Source organism: Lutjanus erythropterus, chromosome 11 (assembly GCF_056507025.1).
Source record: "Lutjanus erythropterus isolate fLutEry1 chromosome 11, fLutEry1.hap2, whole genome shotgun sequence".
NCBI lineage: Eukaryota > Metazoa > Chordata > Actinopteri > Lutjaniformes > Lutjanidae > Lutjanus > Lutjanus erythropterus.
Genome location: NC_139327.1, coordinates 4,034,565 through 4,055,501, shown reverse-complemented (window position 1 = coordinate 4,055,501; position 20,937 = coordinate 4,034,565). Strand labels below are relative to the sequence as shown.

Sequence of the window (20,937 nt, the reverse complement as noted above, 5' to 3'; positions counted from 1 at the left end):
AAATCCACCAGTCAGCACCTCTAAAGCTCACTACTTCACATGTTATATCTTGCTTAATCAATTCACAAAACAATGTCTAAAAATGACAAGCCGTGGTTTTACAGCAGGATTGCTGTGTTATGTCTTAGCCAGGTGCCCTGACTTCCTGAACTATTCTTTTAAATGAGCACGGACACCCCTATAACATCCCCTGTGTGCCTCAAGTCCAAATTAAATCATAATGAAATTCTAATTTCATTTGAAAACAATTTCTTACTTTGCCTAAGGGTCCCCAAGAAGCCCCGGAGGGACCCCTAGGGGGCCCCCGGCTCCATGACACACTGTGTCTGCTAAAGTATGTCAAATCTGCCTCAAGTCTCAGGTTCTCAGGGATTTCAGAATGTCATCTCCCCTTCAGTGAGATACTGCTGCTGCACTTCAAAAAAAGGCCAGAACCCAAGGCCAGTGTTGACTGAGTGCCACAGAAAACTGTGCGTGTGTGATTAAAACACCACCTGTCAGCAGCGCGCTGTGCATGAGCTAATGGACGCAGAAATCCTTCTTTAAACGACTAAATAGTTCTCATCTCATTTGTTTGCTCTGTTATTAGAGGAATTAAATGCATCGTTTTAACAATGGAGAGAAAATATGAGACACAGCAGGCTGCGGTGTAGCCAAAACACTGAGTTTAGCAGCCCTCAAAACAACTAGATACCTGTCAGAATATCATGTTCATTAACTAGATGTGTGGGGTTTCACTTTTATCTCCATCTCTCTCTCTCAGTGGTGTTGAGAGAGTATGAAGGAGGGAGGGGTTGCCGCTGTAGCCTGACAAAAAGCCACAAGATCTTTTAATCATCTTTTCTCTCCCTGTCTCCACCTTTCCTCCCACTCCCCTCTCCTCTGCTCTTCATCTATTAACTGGCAAATAGACTGGGCTGCTCTGTGATCTGCTCTCCTTTCCCTCTGCTCGCAGCCACACACAGCGCACGCTCGCTCACACGCCGCTGTGATTGTCCACAGAGGCACTCCCTGCTCCACCTCCCAGATGCAAATGGCTGGTGGCCTTTGGCTCGGTAAGGAGACAATAAGATAGTCCGGTGAGGATTTGAAGCAGGGCCACGTACAAAGGAGGGCAGGTGGGCACATTTGCCTTCAGCTGGCATGCCATGGAAATGAGGTGCCAAAGGCCAGCGGCGGCCTGTGTGGCGGCGGGGAGCGAGGGAGGGAGCCGAGCGGGACTGACAGCCTCCATCAGTGTCACATGGATGGTCTGCTGTGTAACACACAAACAGGTGATCAGCCATTTCAACATCCCAAACTTCTGACATGGTATTTATTTTGAAAAAGGTATGTGCATTATAGCTCATTTCTTTAGTATACAGAACAGGCCTGTTGACATTTCACTTTATCCAAGAGCTCATTCACTGTACCTGCACCAGGTGACACACTGAAGAAGAACAACGTTCAGACTGCTGCTCACTTTCCTCTAACATTTCTAAATTGCACTGGGCACTATATTCAACATTGCTTTCACTTTCTCCCACAAATGTCAAATTCCCCAGGGTTAAAGGTAAGGATAATTTTCATTTAGAGCTGCAACAAATAATTGTTAAATTAATCACAAAATCCATAAATCAGTTTGAGCAATTTTTCTGTCTCTTTGATTTCAGCTTCTCAAACGTGAATATTTTTGGTATCTTTACCGTTCGTAGACATTAAACTGAATATCTTTGGGTTGTAAATAAAACAAGACATTTGAGGACGTCATCTTGGGCTTTGGGAAACATTTCAAAACAAACAACTAGAGAAAATAATTGACCAATTAATCGACTATGAAAATAATTGTTAGCTAGAGCCTGATTTTCACAAATGATTAATCTGATTATTATATTCTCGATTAACCAATTAATCAGTCAGTGTACAAGCCTGTCAGAACTAAACACAGTTCATTTGCAAATGACTGCATTCCGTTTTTATTTATATTTTACACACTGATCTAACTTTTTTGGAATCAGGGCTGTACAAAATGTCAGAAATTAAAAATACCCATCGCAATTGCACAGAGCACAAGACAACGTCATAAAATAGCTAGTTATTTCTAACCAACAGTTCAAAACCAAATAGTATACAGCTTACAGTGATGTAAAATAGAAAAGCAGGAAATCGTCACAATATAGGCAGAAATGGTGTTTTAGTTTGAAAAATTGCTGAAAAGAGTTATCAATTACCAAAATAGTTGCTGATTAATTGATGTAGATTAATTCAGTCATTCAAATATGCCAACTCAAATTTTGAAACTGGCTGATCTGCTTTAAAGAATAAAGTTGTATTATTCAAACTTTTTCTCCCTAAGAATCATTTCTTATCTACTGAAAACCTTTTGTCCGACTATCTAACAAAAATGGTGGACAACTGTAATGATGGAAAGAAAGCAGATTGTTCTTTCTGAACAAAACAATGACTGTGAGCAACACCATCTCATTATCTTCTGTGAGTTATCTGTACCGAGGCCTGCCAGCAGATTAATTTGTGGCTTGTTGTTACAGCAAATGGCAGCAAAAGCAGCTGCCCATGTAAACCTACAGGGACGGAGCATCATCCCACTTCATTCATTTCCTGTCTGAGCTGCGATAAATTCATGTGCACTGTCATTTTACTATCACAGGATTATGATGTTCCTGCCAAATTTTAATGCATTAGTGGTATTTTCATTGAATTTTATGTCTCTTGTCCTGTCAAAGTTTGTTGCACCATTCTAAAATATATTGGCTCTGTTCTTTAGATACTGATACCCAACACATGCGCAGCAGCTTGACGTGATTTTTTGGTTGTCCTCTTTTGTTTGCTTCAAGGTGAATTGTTTTTTTCAAGACTCTTGGGGAGCTTTAGCTAATCTGCATTTTACTGACATTATAAATTATATGCAGTGTTGGAGTCTATCGCTGCAATTTTTATCAATCTACATTTTATCATGCTGTAAAAGATCATTTAAAAGTTATTGTATCACAACTGTAAAAGATGACATAATACTGTCACTGACCATGAACTAGTGAACACATTCCAGCTAAGGAGTTCCATGCTTTTCTTTTCAGGCATCAGATGAACTCATATATATACACACACACACACACACACACACACACACACACACACACACACACTCTCACAGAGGCAATATGAAACTTAATTTAAGGTGAATGAAAATTCAAATGGAAGCTACAGAGCCTGAAGTTTAAAAGGACAGTTTAGGGAAGAGATGAAGATAAAGAGAGGAGAGTAAAAAGAAGGAGTCTGCAGAGCTGTGACATTCCACAGATGTTTGTTGGGCTTGGCCAGCCATGCTCTAAGAACCAAGCTTCCGTTTAGCTGATGTACACTTCCTCAGCACAACAACAACAGCAACAGCAAGTGTCCCTACTGCTGCTGGGAAGGGTCACCCCCTCCTGCTTTGGACATTTTGCATTACTGGATACAGCAGCCACCTCTGCTCTGTCTTGTACATGGACATGTGCCATTTGCAGCAGCTTGTTGTTACGATCTGGGGCATGTAAACATGTTTTGACTGGTCATGTGCTGCTGCAGTGACATGGCACGCTGGCATGGAAGCAGTTTCTGGCACAACATTGTTAAACAATGTTTCTGGAATTAAAGCTTACAACAACAATCAGGCACCATATGAACAAGGATGAATTGTTTTGACGTGAGAGAAACTTTGATTAGACTTTTCTCCAAAGGAGCAAGGGGGCCATTTTTTCTGAATAACAACGGTACTTAACTTTTTACAGACCAGGGCCCCCTTCACTGATAAGAGAGACGGAGCAGGGACCCCTTACTACAACATGTATTCAGGTCTCTGCTCATTTAAGCATAACTGTAGCTTGTAAGTCAGTGGCATGGCTAATGTTAGCTGTGTTAGCCTCACTCTGCACTTCCACTGGCAGTTTCTGAGATGCAGGGTCAGAGTCTCCTCCTCGAGAAGTTAGAAAACGATCAATTGTGGCTCACAAGAGTGTCCGTACACTTGGGATAATAATTCAACTAACTGGCAGATATGTTTCCATAATGTGTAGCTAATTAGTTTGCTGTTTGTCCTTGCTATGTTGGACCCATATTAACGTGGACTTTCAGACATATTTTAACTCAAAAAAAGAACTTTAAAAAAATGTATCAAACAATAATTTGTGGGGGGCCCTGCAGTAATTCTGAGGATCCCCTAGGGTTTCCAGACCCCCTGTTGAAGACCCTTGCTCTAGAGTTTGCATAACTGTTTACATAATAGCCATGATTAGCCACCAGTAGAATATTTCAAGGTAGCACTAATTTGATTTTCATTTCAAAGCTACATTAGGGAATTGACATGGGACAAGACTACCACTGCAACTAACTAACATTTTCATTATCCATTAATCTGTTGATTATTTTCTCTTAATACTTTGGTTGTTTGGTGCATAAAATGTGAGAAAATTATGACAAATGTTTCTTAAAGTTATGTCCACAACCCAAAGATATTTAGTTTACTGTTATAGAGACCAGAAAATATTCACAGTTGAGAAGCTGAAATTAGAGAAGTTGTTTCTTTTTTTATTAAAATATGACTCAAAACAATAACTGATTATCAAAATGGTTGGTGATTTATTTAATAGTTGATTAATAATCAGTTCATTGTTGTGGCTCTAAACAAGATGCATGCCAATCCATAAGAATAGTACATATTTTCATGAAATAGTGAGGTGGCATTTTGTTCAACAGCAAAAGATAAGACAAATAAAGGAGGGAAGACAGATAAAAAGAATGAAGGTGGTAAACAGCGTCGAATTAGAGGACACATTTCCAGGCTGATATAATCCTCCCTACTGTCTAGCCACCTGACCACTGGGAAACAACAGCACTGTCTGCTGCCAAAGTAACACAAGCACACAAACACACAGAGCCCTGAGAGACGCAGCAGCGCCGGCTTTAGCACACAGTTCACACAGGAGAGAAGGTGCTAGAGAAAACACTAAACCGAAACTCTTAAGGCCGGCACATTCACTTACACACACTCAGAGCTCTATTACTTTGAATTGATTTCCCTCTGCCACAAATGGAGAGGGGGGTGAGCCTCTTTATATATGTCAGATTAAACTTGGAAGAGAGACAGAAATGGAAAGAGATAGAACGACAAGTCCACAAAAAGAGGAGAAATCCGATCCTCTGCAAGTCTATCATAGCCACACACACAGATCCATCCGCAGCCGACTAAAGATAATAGTGACATAACCCTGACAGCAAGTCAGGTTGCAGCTCCCTCTCCGTTTAGGCTATATCACACAAAAATGCAGACACACACACACACGCGCACGCACGCACACCCCAGGGTTCCTCTAATACACCTGCTGTCAGCTAAAACGCAAACTGTCTCAATCTGAGCCAGATACCTTTGCTCTCCTGAAAAAATATTTTCAGCAATTATGCTCATTACCATGTTCACATAATCACTTTGCGACTGCATCGTGATGCGACATCTGTTCCTTCTTGTGAAAGAGGCACTTAGTACATCACTGCAGTGTGATATGCATTTAATTGTCAGATCTATACAAAGAACATAATATTCTTGCAAACAATCCTGCTACTATCTGTGCAGCAGACAACAATCTCTAGAGCCGGCAGTAAAAACTACAGTTATGGTACTCCTGTATGTAAAAAGGATGGAAATTTAAGCCTGTTTTAAGCCATGCTCACATTGAGTCATTAGGTCATCATGCCCTTAGTAATACGAGTTGTGCAGTTGTAATAATAAAGGTTCATCACCCAGAGCCATGGCCAATTAGTCAGCCTCATCCTGGATTAAAGCTGGGCTTCTGCAGTTAACCCACAAAAGGCAAGGCCTACTTTGGCTTTTTTCCTTTCCTATTAGCTGAAACGCTTTTTGAAAATCGTGTTATACTGTAGTTACTGTGGTTTAAATCTTTGACAACCAGTTGCAACACATTCTACATGGAAATATTCCTAAATGCCAAAGCCAGGTTTGTGGGTTTATCTGACTCTGTGTAGAGAGATTAGACTTCAGTATCAGGTTTACTAAACTGCTTATTAAAACTCTCAAAAATCACCAAGAAATAGATGTGCTTTGTTTTAACTTTCCAAATTTAAATCTCAATTTAAACAGTCAAATTAGTTTTTTTCTCAGACGCAGTATATTCCTAAAGACTTTCAAACAGTATCAGCTGGCAACATTAGTTCCAGTGGATACTGGATAATGGAAGACTATGCGAGCTTGGTGGCCTGGTAGTTCAGTTGGTAGAGTGTTTACCCCATGTACTGAGGCTGTGAGTCCTCGGCAGCGACCGTGGGTTCAACTCCCACCTACAGCTCTTTGCTGCATGTCATTCTCCCCACTTTACTGTCATATCTTCAGCTGCCCTATCACTAAAGGCATAAAAAAGGAGAAAAAAATTCTAACAAAGTTTAAGGGTCAACTTCTCTTTCTAGTGAAATAAGCTGTTCTTTGTGGTTTTAAAAACACCTGTCACACTATTAATCACACTCTTATAATAGTGGTTATGACACACTATTGAAACAAGTGTGTAGCCGCAGGGTAACAGATTTACAATCAAAACAGAACATTCAGGGACTACTGGCAGTATTTTTGTATTGAATTGTGCGGTTCTGATAACTACACTGGAAAATGTGTGCAATGGACTACAGACCTCAAACCAGCTGAGCAGTTTGAAACAGGCTGGATGTTTAACTGCAATTTGCCTCCCTCTGCTTAAACTGCAGGAAATTCCCTTTGTAGATATTACTTTGAATTAAATAAAAAAAAGTATTCCTAATGATGGAAGCAATCTCAATTCACTTTAATTAACAATAAAAATGAATCATGTGTTAAAACAACTGAGCTTTGAAGAAAGAGGATGAACCACAAGTAGTTTTAGCTGATGGCTGCACAGCGTTGCCAGTGAGAGGAAACATGAAGACACAGATCCTGGGCTCTGTGTGAGGATTTGATATTCTGCAACCCTCACATGTGTCTTAAGCCCCTTTTACACAGGACAAAAAACCCCTCTAACACCCACTAACATCTGGCTTTTACAGTCGGCATTCATTCCCGGTACAAAGCGCTCTGCAGTAGTGGCAGGTATTTATCAGCTCCAGTTCCTATGGGCAGTGATGTAAGCACCACACCTAGATGGACATTTGAATTTTGGACCATTTTCAGCGGCGGCAATTAAGGCTTGTCTGTAGGGGCACAACAGAATGCACGGATTGTCCTGTGTCCCAAATGGAAAACTTTGGCGAAAGATTGAGCCAGTCTACAGAGTGTAGAAGTGTATTATAATGTACAGTGTATAATTATCTATTATATGTACTATAATATATACATAGTACACAGTATAGTAGTATGGTATTTGAAGTATACTGTATAGTAGTTTCATTATAGTGCAATTTTTATTATATATGAATGTTTTTTATGTAATTATAATCGTTATTACTATCCTTAATAATAATGTGCTAATTTTGGTGTAAGAACAGAATGAAGGATTCTTTAGTTGCATTCTCAGTCTATGCAATGGATTTATATTAAAACCAGCTGTTGGCTAACACATTTCTCTTTGGAATAACTTGTTTTCAAGGGTTCACTGGAGTTTGCCGTGCCCCATGGTGAGGTTCCTGTAAATCCTAACATTTCTTGGCAAGTTCAGGCTACAATGCAGCCACCTTTTATTCTACAGTGATGAGGTGAAAGGACTAACACCGTATAAGGGATTAGCTTTAAATGTGGCCATCTGTCTGAACCTCTGGATTAAAGACAGTACCATAGGAATCACAGTTACTTGGAAAAGGACAGAGGGGAAGGGAGGGGGTGGGCCGGGGGGGAGTGACGCCTAACGGATTAACTATGACGACTTCTTCAGACCTTCGTTTGGCCCCACACTCTGCCATAGCCTGTGGTCACATGGGAAAATGGGAGGTATGGGAGGAATGCAGTGTACAGCGGCAGAGGAGGCAGGAGGGTGTGAGGAACAGAGGAGCTGAGAGGGAGCAGAGGAAATTTAAGGACACAGGATTCCCTCCATGAAAAGTGACATTTGTCCCTGCTGCTGCTACCCTCGAAATCCACTGCTGACACAAATACGGGTTTTCTTGCTGCCACAATACATAAAAATACGACGATGCCTGTTAACTTTGGTAATGAGAGATAGATTCTTTGTTCTCTCAGGGCTTCTAGCTGGCATTAGAAGAAATGAGGAAGGCATTCAAGAGTGGAAATTGGTGGAAAAATCTCACAATATGGCGCTGTGAGTTTTCTGATGCTCTCGTTTCTTCCTACTGCTCGAAACACTCTAAGCATTTTGTTCAGTACACACACGGTGTCATGAGATATGTTAATCAAAGTCATATTGGCTACTGTAAGTCAGAGCTCTCATTCACTTGGAAAGGCCATACCTTGTTCACTATGATAGAAAGCCACCATCTATTTATGTCAACAAGAGCTTGAATGATTAGCTAAGTTTAGTCTATGGCAGGGGTCTGCAACCTGCGCCTCTTTGCTCCTCTCCAGTGGCTCTGACAATAATTTAAATAGAAATAAGTAATGGCTTTTATTAACATTTTTATTTTCACTTATTGTGGTAGGCCTAAAGTGAATCTTACATTCTCCAGTTGTAAAAATGAGTAGGTCTATACACTAAATGAAAAAAAGTTGGAACACTTTGTCAGCTAAAATCTGCATCAGTCTACTTCTACATACCTTCTCAATTTGGCCAGTGGCTAATTTTAAGTCTTCCTAGGCTAGCGATGGATGCAAAATCCAAAACCAGAAATATCCCTGAGGAAAATATTGTATTTAATAATTGCAGCTCCAGACTGATTTCTTTTTTGTTTGGTTGTTTTTTGGCCAAAAATGGCTCTTTTGATAGTAAAGGTTGCTGACCCCCCTGTCTTGCCAACTATTATAAGTCATTTTCCAGGCAAAAGATGCAAAGCTTTTGCTGATTCCAGCTTCTTAAATGCAAGGATTTGCAGCTTTTCTTTGCAATTTAGATGGTAAATAAACAGGGTTTTAAGTTGTTGCCAGGGCTCGAAATTTACTTTTTTTCCCCACTCAGTTTCCTGCAACTGTCCCAACTTCTACTTTCAACTCCCCCAGAATTAATAACCATTGTTCCAGATTGATTTTTTTTATTCTATATCATAAATTGTTTAATAACTTTGTTTCAGTAACTCACATCACTTCATTGACTCTTGTGGTCCACCATGGAAGTTCTGCTTGTTGTGTATATAACCCAGGTGTTTGGCCACAATCAGTTTTCAATATTCTTTTAGTCACTGGATGAGTCACTGCAGTGCAAAATGCAAAATATGCAAAATCTAACTGGCGATGATCATTTTCATGCATCACTCTGAACATGTCTCATAATAAATCATTTTATTTTAAACACCTGACAGTGTGTAAACACTAAGTTTGGCTAATACACCCTAAAATTTCTATCATGGTGTGTTTTTGCAGCAGCTGAGGTTTTACCCTAACATGTGCTACTGATCAGGGTTTGAAAAGGTCTAATTTTTGTGAGAAAACTGAATCCCTAGTTCATAGCCCTCTACCTGCATGCCACAGTAAATCACATCATAGTAATGACTGCATAGCAAAATCTGTGTCGTGGGCACTGGCGACATCATCGGTGTACCACCAACCCCGAGAAAGTGCGTGTGACGCAGCTCGTGCCAGTCCACCTCACATATTTCAGGATGCATAAACGTACCAGAAACATTATCTTTGTACGCCAGGTTCTATTTCTTTTGTCCCTGGAACAACGGAACAGCCTTAATTTTGAGTGATGACTAGGGGTGCAACGGATCAAAAAAACTCATTTTGAGTCACGGATCATTTTTCATATCAGCAAAAAAGAAACAAGTGGTGGGATCAGGGTTAAATTATTTTAAAAATGCACTGTAATTATCACCATAGTTATGTAATGTTATGTAACTTATACAGTGCTGTACTATGTATATACTATACATATATTAGATCATTATACACTGCACAGTATAATACACAACTACACTCTGTAGTCTGGCTCAATGTCCCGCCTACAGCACAGCACTGATTGGTTAGAAGTCATGATCAATCCATCAGCAAACACACTGTGTCACAGACGGGGCGAGACAGAGCTGCACCGGTGAGCAGAGAGGAGCTGTGTAGAAGTTAAGACAGCTGATATCACCAAAGTTTCAATGAACATCACAGTTTTATGATCTGTTTCTTTGGTGATAGTATAGTTACATCAGTGAAAAAAAATATGGTCTGGATTTCACTCAAGGTGATGTGACGGCTTTTAAATCAGTCGCTCTTCACAGAGATGCGCTGCACACAGCAGCATCTGTCCTGTCTGTTCACTGCAACTCTGCATTGAGATTTCGGGTATTATAACTTATACAAAAGTAACAGTGACAGTAAAACTACGATGCTCACAAGTGGTCTGCGGATCACATGTGTGCCAAACTGTAGAGGGCGATCCGTACGGGACACGGATCAACTGCGATCCGTTGCACCCCTAGTGATGACTGTTGGTTGGACAAAAGAAGCAACATGAAGACAACAGTTTAGTCAATAAAATGTCAAGGAATTGTCATAAATAAATCTTCCAGAGACCAAACAATTAATCCTGAAAATAATCTGCAGAGTAAACAATAATGAACACAATTGTTATTTGCAGCCCTAATGTCAACTGAGTGATACCAATTTCTTAAAAAGAAAGGTTTACTTATTTCCACCAGCCAATATTTTCATGGATAAATATTGTTTCAACCAGTATAGTCAACATAAATAATATGGTTTTCCTCGAGGCTGACAGTTCAAATGGATATGTTAGCAGATAGCTACAAATAGTATGGTCTGTGTAAGGTCAGTGATGCAAAAGACTGTGCTTTAAATTGTAACACTAAAGTGATGCAAGGGGAAATGGACTATTAATAATGTATAATTGTGCAGCAATTAAGGAAATGGTCCATACCAATGAAAAACACTGGTATTTTCCTTTAAGAGCCATATTTATCTTCTGGACAGGATCTCTCCAGCAACATGATATATCCAGAGCGCCGGGTCACATGGTCCCACAGCCCAGTCTCCCTGGAGTTCCTGTTGCTAGAGAGACTGATGAAGTATAGGGAAGCCCAGGGGGTAGCGGGGTCGAGTGTTGGGGGCGGGGTGCTTAGGAGAGGTGCTGAGTTGTCTTGTATATCTACATCAGCAGTATTAGTCCGTATGCGCTCTACATGCTCCATGTGCAGTTTTGTCTGGCTGCGTTTCTTGTGCCTTACACTGATGATTCTAATGAAACACTCGTGTGCCAGCTCCTCCGCTGCCCTCGGTGTGGACCGACTTGCATGCCGATTGTTGATGAGCATGTTTGTGTGCCTGTCTCCCTGTGTGTTTGTGTTGTGCTGGGAGCAGGGAGGGGATAAATTTAGCGCTTTAGCCCCAGACTGGAGGCAGTGGCCCTTTATCCTGCACTGTCCTACTTAACAGAGTGCTGCTCTCTGCTTCCGCCTGCCACAGCGCACCAGGACTCACACATTCACCTCCCAACAACGGGCCAAAACAACAGAGGAAGAATGTGCTCAGACACATAGCATAAGTACAGACAGTGGCATGTGTTTATGCAGGCGTATTTGTTATTGTATAACTATGTTTTGCATTCATTCATTATGATTCGCTCTTGTAATACGAGCTGATGCACAATGGCCTCATTTCATAACAGCTTGATTTGTTAATGATGCTTTTCAGTCAGACAACAGCTACTAAATGCACACCAGACAACACATATTTAAATACAGAGGAGTAGTAATCTAACACTCTCCTGATTGCAGCGCAGTTGGAGTACATTGTAGATCTTGTAAATGCTGCTTTTTATTACACAGCGCATACCAAGCAGATAAAAAGAAATGATATCCTCTTTGTCCTGATCAAATTGAAACATCAAAGCAGGCAGGATTTAATGTTGCTCTGAATTTCAGTAATGCAGCCAATTAGGAGCAAGTCAACGAGTTAGTCTGCCTTAAGCTGACCAATAGAGCACGAGCATCCCGCTTCACCTTGGAAACACACGATCCCATGGTGCATTTCCCTGCTGCCATGACAACGAAGAGGAGCTCTCCCTTGCTCGTTCCCTCCCTCCCTCCCTCCCTTGTGTTCTCTCTCCCGCTCTCTCTCCTTCCTGAAGACAGTCTACCTAGCAGCATAAGGTTCACAGAAACAACCAGGCTGCACAACTTGGAGCCGCCTGTACTCCAGACAAAGAGAATTACTGTCAGCTGTATCAACACATACTGCTGCATTTGCAGTTCACGTTGAAAACAAAGCCTTCAACCAATCACTGTGCACTTATTTAAGAAAAAATATTCAACAGTTTTACTGTTTATTGTAACATTAATCTTGACATATCTAATTCTCTTGCAGACTTACAAAAATATGAATCCTTAAAAATATGGCTAATTCCCCACAACGTCTTGAGGAAGAAGACATGAGGAGCAACTGAAGACAACAGAGGTTAGCATTATCAATGACTGTGAAAATTCAGTTTGCTGATCACTGCTTAACACACACATCAGGCCACAATGTGAAAGAAGGAGGGGGAGAGGGAGGGAAGGAGGGAGAGATGATGTAAGCATTTCAACACAGGCTGAGGTCTGGGGTTGAGGTTATGAACACTGTCAGCTGGCCACAGCCTCCACCAACTGGAGACTTTGGATGCTGCAGATCAGTTGTCTGATGATAAGACGGACAGCCAGTGATTCCCGCATGCAGATCTGATTGGACCAGCCAACACAACACATTAGATTTATTATTAGATATTATTAGCTTTTAAGCCTGAAGGGTCAGACTGACGACTAATACCAATAAGTCTGCCACAATGGTGCATTCATGTACAGATTAATCGTTTAGTCAATCAACTGAAAAGAACTCAGCACCTACTATCATAAACAATTGGGACTCCAGCTATTATTTTCATAATCGATGAAGAGGCGCTGACCACAAAAAAGTACAGTTGTGGAAGAAGATAATCACACACTTGTAGCAACAACGCAAAAAAATTATATTATTCTGATGTTACAATAAAATAATTAACTAACTTCTTCTACCCACACATGATCAATCAAATCTACCCAATTTTTCAATTAACTGATAAACGGACAATAAAACATCACAAAACAGTTCCAAATCACAATATTACCTACACAGAAAACCAGCAAATTTTCACATTTGAGAAGTTTTACCAATAGTGTGCGACTATGTTCATAATTAATTGTAAAAATGTCAGATTATTTTTCAGTCGATTAATCTAATTTAATAAAGCTCTATAATCAATTAACCCAGTTATTCATTTTTTCAACCAAAATTGCCAAACATCTGCTGGTTCCAGCTTCTCAAATGAAAGCATTTGGTTCATTTTAAAGAATCATATGATAGGAAGCTGAACATGTTACATAGTAAAACAAGATATTGATATATAAAAAATAAAAAGCTGAAGATGTGGAAAATCACACTGGGTATTTTCTCACTATTTTCTGGCATTTCATAGACAAAATAAAATATGACATAATCAAGGAAATAATCTGCAAACAGTTTGATAATGAAAATAATTTTTAGTTGCAGGTTAACATTCCTGTATGATGACACAGGGAAACAAAATGTCCATCAGCTTGCATAATACAATCACCTGGAGCAAATTTCAAAACTTTGGTAAATACAACATCTCTGACTATCAGATCTAATGATGAATATCACTCATCCCAGGAACAAGAATAGCATGTACTTCTTGGTAAATTTTGTGGTTCACCTCAATTCAAATCAAGTCTGTGTTTCTCAGACCCTCTGGATTGTGCTCTAAAGAAATCAGTTTCATCATATATATATGTGTGTGTGTGTGTATATTTATGAAAAAAGAAATATGTGTTTAAGACATTTTTGATTTTCTTTGCTGCAAATCCAGGGGCATTTCTAGCTGGAGCCTGACCTACATGTCAATGTAAGGTGAACAAGGTGCTTAGAGGAGACAGATGAGCAGAGGTGTTAGCAAACACTTCACTAATCAGTTTAGTGTTTGGTTCTGTATTTAGGGAGGAAGGAGGCACATCCAGGAATAATTGGCGTGCACAATGCGCAATTAGGCAGACTTTTCCACTGGACAATGAGAGTGGGAATTCCCTGGAACTTTTCAATCCCATTCCCTATGGAATCAGCAAATCACTGAGAATGATGTTAAGATCTTAGCTTTGACATAAAAGGTGCAGTCATGCCACCCATGAGTATGAAGTCTCTCTGGGGGATGAACACCACGTACTCTATGGCAGTACTAGCAGGACAAACTTGAGCATCTCCATGGAGACAAGGTGCATCGGATGTGGATAACATGCAAGCATAAGAGAGGGGGACCTCTCATTGTGTACTTCGCATTACTTTATCCCACAGGAACAAACACAAACATTACTTGAGCCATTTAATAATTACAAACACCACTGGCTGACATTAACAACAGCTCAGGAAATGTTTCACTGTCGGACCAGCTGGTCTGGCTGCAGTAGCAACATCAGAAAACACACAAAAGAGGCTCGAGCAAATTTCCGTCACAGTTCTGTGGTGCTTTGTTTGTCGAAATCCCAGCGTGGCTGGAGCACAGCGGAACACACCAAAGGGAGAGGACAAACATCCTTGACGACAACTAAGATTCAGGGTGGTTGCACCACTATTTATAACCTGCCCAGTCTGCTCCGTGACAGCAGAGGGGGATGGAGGGAAGGGGAGAGGGAGCAGAGAGAGAGAGAGAGAGGGAGAGAAGCAGACACACAGACAGAGGGTGGCCTGTGAATTCCAGAGCAGAGGAAAAGACCATTGTTTTTTTTCCCTTGACTGGGGCCCTCTGTGATCAGCACACTGGGTAATGAGGCAATAGAGCTAAAAACAAGCCATGAATATAGCTTTAAAGAGAAGTGGCTTGTTAAGTATTATTTTGTCTACTATTCTGCCAGTTCAGTCAAAGACAAATCATTCTTGTTCTGAGAGATGAGAGCCACTGTCTACAGATTAGAGCAGACAGATATATCTGATGACCAAAATTATTGGCCCGATATTGGTCAATCACAGGTATACTGGTATCAGCATATATATTGTCTGATATGCAACGATATGAAAACTTTTTTTTTCCAGAAAATAATACAGATTGTTTTTTTCTATTTTTTTTAGCATTACAGGCTGCTTCTTATGTATATTTTCTTAAAGCTACTACAAGGAGCTTGCAACTGGTTATGAAAGAGTCTCAATTTATGACTGATGCCTCTGTATGACCTACAAAAGTAGCAGGAGAAGACTGCCTGCCACCAAGTCAGACTCTCCATGAAATCAGATCAGCCTGTTTGTACATTTTACCAGTCAGAGTTTCAGAGTTCTTTCGTTTCGTTTTCACCAATTTAAATAAAGCAGGAGAAGACTTAAATTTTGTTCATTTTATTTTTGCCATTATATTGTGTGGTTATGGTGTAATAAACACTTTTGTCCACTTTTTTTTATATTTTTATAAAATCTACATTATATAGTTTTATATTATATTTATATTGTGTATTTTTTGTGTTTTTGTATCTAGAGTTATTAAAAATAAAAGTTTACCTTCTGCTCCGATGGACAATACTTTATTGTCAATAGGGGTGTCCAAATCCATGATTTGACTTTGGATTTTAGGGTCATGATTCATTTCAACTTTTGATTTAAACATATATTGTAACACTGATGGCTGTGCCATTGTTCGACTACTGAGCCTTGACTTGTATCAGGCTATCAGGTATTGGGCTGGGTTAAAAAAAAAAAATAATTGATGAATCAGTTCAAATCGATTTTCCTTTGCATAGTCCGATATTGATCCATAAAATCCCAAAATTTATCTTTTAATACATGTCTTTTCTCCCATGGATGTGCAGCACAGCCTTCAGTTCTAACCATGTTAGTCTTGCAGGGTCAGCCTTTGGCGTGAGATCTTGCTAATTTTAGTTTGTTGGTCATGTTTAATAAAAAGTACACGATTAATGAAACTGCTTTGGTGTTAATTTAATGTAAACAACAAAATTTTTAATAATGCCCCAGGTTAGAGGTTAGTCCCTGCACAACTTATAGCATTCATTCTCTGAAAATCTCTTTCATATCCAAGCAAAATTGGCAGTGTATCTGAAATATCCCTAATCGAATCGATATTAGCCCCCAAAAAACAGTATCAGCTGGGTCCCTGCAATACATGCAAGGTACTGAAATTGTCTACATTAAAGCTGGCAGCTCTGATCTGCCAACCAACATTGTGGTGATGATAAAGACAAGCTGACAGCAGGTAGCAGAGTTCTGGCCATTTCTATCCAGGGCAGAGCGACTGGCCTGCAAACAAACAAACACACACACTCACACAAACGTCTGTGGACACACAAGATTATGTCACTGCGTGGCCCCATGGTCACCTGACCAGGAAATCTGGCAACAACATCAAAACAACTCCAGAAACAATAACACACTGACACATGCACACACAAAATACAGCTGGGAGTTTGTTTGCTATCGGACGCATTGAAAAAAAAAAAAACATCCTCTTTGGTTCTCAAGCTTTTTTCACAATCTAGAGGCTGCTGTTTCATCCAACAATGCCGTTACACACGCAGGCATAAAATCTGTCACACCTCACACTACAATTAGAATTGTCAAAACCAAAATATAAAAAGAAAAACTCCACCAGAGCTCTCAAACAATAGCTGTGTGTGCAGACAGGGTGAGGTAGGAAGAGTCAGGGAGTTGGTGGAGGGGGTGAAAGGCAAAAACTGCTACGGTCATTTTCTCCTCACTACCCGCGTCTCCATCTCTTATCAATAAACCCAGACACCAAGGGCAAGAAATCCAGCTCAGCAGATAGCAAAGAGGAGGTGGAGGATGTCTCAGTTGTACACAAACACACTCAGAGCGGGAGGAGAGGAGAGATAGGAGACAGAGAGTGCTGGCACTCTGGGACAACAGCACCTCTTTCAGTCTTTTTTAAAACTCTCATATCACAACTGTAATGTAGTACACAATGCAGGGATGTCCGGAGCTGATCCAGCAGGATCGGGACTGGAGCCAACACAGACATTTTTCTGATACATCAATAATGTTACATAATAAAGCATGATCCATTTACAGTGTCTTGTTTATTTGCCGTGAGGCCAGTGGCTGTCAAAATTGCACAATTCCTCCACATTAAAACAAACTAACTGCAGAACAAACTGCACGTTAACAGTGGGACTCACAAAATAACCAAACGGCAGCCAGCAGTTTCAAGTGAACTAATAATATGGTGATGTGAAAGCAAGCTGAGCAGCTTAGGGTTCAAACACAAATTCATTTTGCATATAATTTAGTATCATTTTGCAGGTGAGCTTCACATCTATTACACCTGCTGTCGGCTGCAAACTGCTTTTGAACTTCAATATTTTGTTGATGCTGGAGATAAAGAATCCCTGTAGCGCACCACATTTAATGAAACAGCAGCTCCAAACTGTGCTGGCCATTTTGACTGTCAGTAATTTTTTAAAACAAATTTCTACATCTTTAAACTTTAAGCAAGTGGTGCCCAAACTTCTTCCACTGGAGGACCCAAACAGAAACTCAATGGTGGGCCTCAGGCCAAAACACCTGTTGTATTGTACTGTTGAGATGCAAAATGATGCTAGTCCCTTAATTGACTGACTTTTTGTGCTAAGTGTCACTCTGTCTGCAGTGCTCAGATGATAAAAAACAATTAATATGTATGTATATATATATATATATATATATATATATATATATATATATATACACATATACATATATGTGTATATATACACATATACATATATATGTATATATACATACATATATATGTATATATACATACATATATACATACACACACATATATACACATACATTTCATTTCTATATATATATATAGAAATGAAATGGGATAAACAGTGATTTCTATTTTTCAATAATATCACTCATCAATTTCTATTCATTTCTATTCAATTTCTATTCAGGCCAAATTAAACTTTATGATGGCCCAACTTTGGCCTGCAGGGGCAACTCTGAGCAGCTCTGCTCTAGCTTAAGTATGCTAAGCATGCAAGATTGTGATGGTGGCCTGGTAGCTCAGTTCACTCCATGTTCACCCCTAGAAAAAAAAATCTACTGACTCAGCCTCATAAGACTGCACTTCCCTTCTTTTTTTGCATTTCAAGGAGCCCCAAAATATGCATATTAGATGATGGACCCCCAATATGAGAGGATTTTTGTTGTGCTTGTTTGTTTTCAGGTTTGAAGCTATTAAAGCCTTCATAATGAATCAATGATCAAACTAGAATCACTATAAGTTACAGTCAACCAAAAAGGCCAACCCTCTATCCTCCCTTGTTGTTTCAGCTTTTAAAGAAAGTGATAAAAGTCCAAATATTCCATTCCTCTTTTTGCTGGGCACCCTTTAAACCCACTCAATGACTACCGTTGGTTCATGAACCCTAGTTTGAAAACAACAAGATAAATCAAGATCAGCAGTGAATAAAGCATGAACAGGAAATCCCTGGTACAGCATATGCTATGTAATATGTGCCTCTACCCAAAGCAGCCATATGAATACATATATTTGTATGAGGGGCAGCCCAGTGGGAACAGAAGCCCTCACCCTGGAAGTGTGGGTTCAATAGCCTACACACTCCACTACACAGAAAAACTGTGAACTCTGTGCCTGTGTGAGCAGTGCTCAGCCTGAGCTGCACCATATCACAGCCTAACAACAAGAGACATAACACGGCTAAAAGGGCAACGCCAAGAAAAAAAAAAAAAAAGCCATGAAAATACCCATTTCCAGAGTGCAGGTGCATGTGCAGAGCAGTGCCATAAACAAGAGACAACATGGACAAGAAGTCAGCAGAAAAAGTAGCGCCAACGTACCTCTTGTTGATGGGCTTCTCATCCTTCTCGTAGGGTTTGACAAACCACTTGCCGAGGCGAACGAAGCTGCGGTTCATGAGGCAGCGCTCCAGCAAATTGTGGATGGCTTTGAACAGCAGCGTGCGACATTCGTAGGAGAGGCCGTTCTCCCATAGCCCATCATCCTCGGCTGGAATATAAAAAAAAAAGAGGAGAGAGAGACACAAAACGGTGAGTGGAGTGGAAAGCTTTAAGAGTTTGTGTGCCATTTTCATGAACCTTTAAAAACGTCAATCTTGACAGCACAGCACAAAAACTCAATTTACAATTACAGTGAGGACAGTGCATGGAGCTGGTAGGAGCGTGGCATGCAGCAGCCTTGCACTTGCTCAAACGGCACCGCCACTCACAGACATATTCATCAGTGTTTACTACAGTAAGTATGGGAGCTCCAACTGTCATACCAAACATTGTGTCACACTCCACTCTATCAGGCTTTGAAGCTTGAAATGTTTTCTGCTATAACCTGAGATGCATGATAAATATTGGTGCTGATGGTGCAAAATGTATATGATTATTTTCTACCCCATCATTAAAGTAAAGCCAAAAGGGTTTCCAATTTTTTTTTCCTGGACACCCACTTTTTTTTAAAAATGACAAAGCATCATAACCAAATTCACAATAAGCCTTATTAATAAATTCTTGGAAGAATTCATTTGTGCATAAAAGAGCTTTCCTAACAATTTTATTGCCATTTCAACATCACCCTTTATTTTATTGATGCTTAACTGAAAATAAAGACTCATTTTTAAAACTTCAGAAATAAGAAATGAATTCTTTTAGGGTCAGCTAACAGGTCATCCCATTGTGTTTATTTCCTCTTTTAGGAAAACAACACAGGACATTTTAGACTTTAGACTATGAGACAAAATAAGTGCATTTAAGCAGAATTGAGAGGCTCTCATTTCTTCCTGTCATCAGTAAAATAATGCACACATCTTTAAATGCTTAATAAAAGGTGTACTGCAGATATAAATTCTATATTTGCAGACATTCCTCCATAGGCTTTTATTTATTTAGTGACCCAAATAAAATATTCTGTGACCCACCTGTGGGTCCCAAGCCAGTCTGAGCTAATAATATCTGATATGACAGATTACATCAAAACACTTACTGCAAAATGTTTAGATAAACTTGATCATTTGAAGAGTCAGAACTGTTTTTGTTGTAATAGCGATGTCAGTTAGATTTGGTTCTGTCAGAGCTGTGGAATATTAAATCTTTTATTTTTGTGTGCATGAACAAAAGGTGTGCAAAAGGAACTTCTTTTTTAAAATACAAAAATGTGAAATTACCAGTTATCTTATCGTTACTGTATCTGCTGAAAAAATATTGTGGATCCCTATTTATCACCCTCCTTTACAGACTCATAAAAGGTTTTGCTAGTAAAAGTGTGTATGTATTTTGAGGCGCTTCAAACAGCAAACATCACAAACTATGATTGTTTCCATTTTGAAGAAGGCACTCCAGCATCCTATAACACTCCACACAGGTATTTCAAGAGGAACTGAGGCTTCAGCATGAATATGTATACACTGTTTGTGTAGATAGCATCAAGTCTGAGCAGTTTCACAGCAACAATCTCACTGACTAAACATGCTCAATGAATTCACTCCTGTGGATCACATTATGAAACACCCTGCAATTCCAGTCTGACAAATTTTCTAATAAACATAGATGTAGCTGTGAGCAGTTGTGTGCCTAATCAAACATACAGCTACGTGAGAATAGGATCTTGTGCATTCACCTGCAGGAATAATCACCAATGGGAAAGTGTGACATGGTTACTGTTAAGTGTGACGAGCCTTTCTAACACTGGACACCTTGATACAGAAATTGCATATTTCCTGGAATGCAAAACAGTAATCCATATCTGATGTGACATCTGAAAAATCATATCACAGAAGGACAACACACAGGCAATGAAAATGCAAACAGTAGAG

At 39.8% G+C, this 20,937-nt stretch overlaps 1 protein-coding gene across 2 annotated transcripts in view; it reads right to left on the bottom strand.

Moving 5' to 3' along the window:
• med13a (mediator complex subunit 13a) overlaps window positions 1-20,937 on the bottom strand; it is a 98,425-nt gene that overhangs the window by 54,658 nt on the left and 22,830 nt on the right. For both annotated transcript variants that reach the window (XM_084730506.1, XM_084730507.1), the window contains exon 3: window positions 18,956-19,124. In XM_084730506.1, coding sequence (XP_084586632.1) covers window positions 18,956-19,124 — 169 coding nt within the window. The remainder of the gene's footprint in view (window positions 1-18,955; window positions 19,125-20,937) is intronic.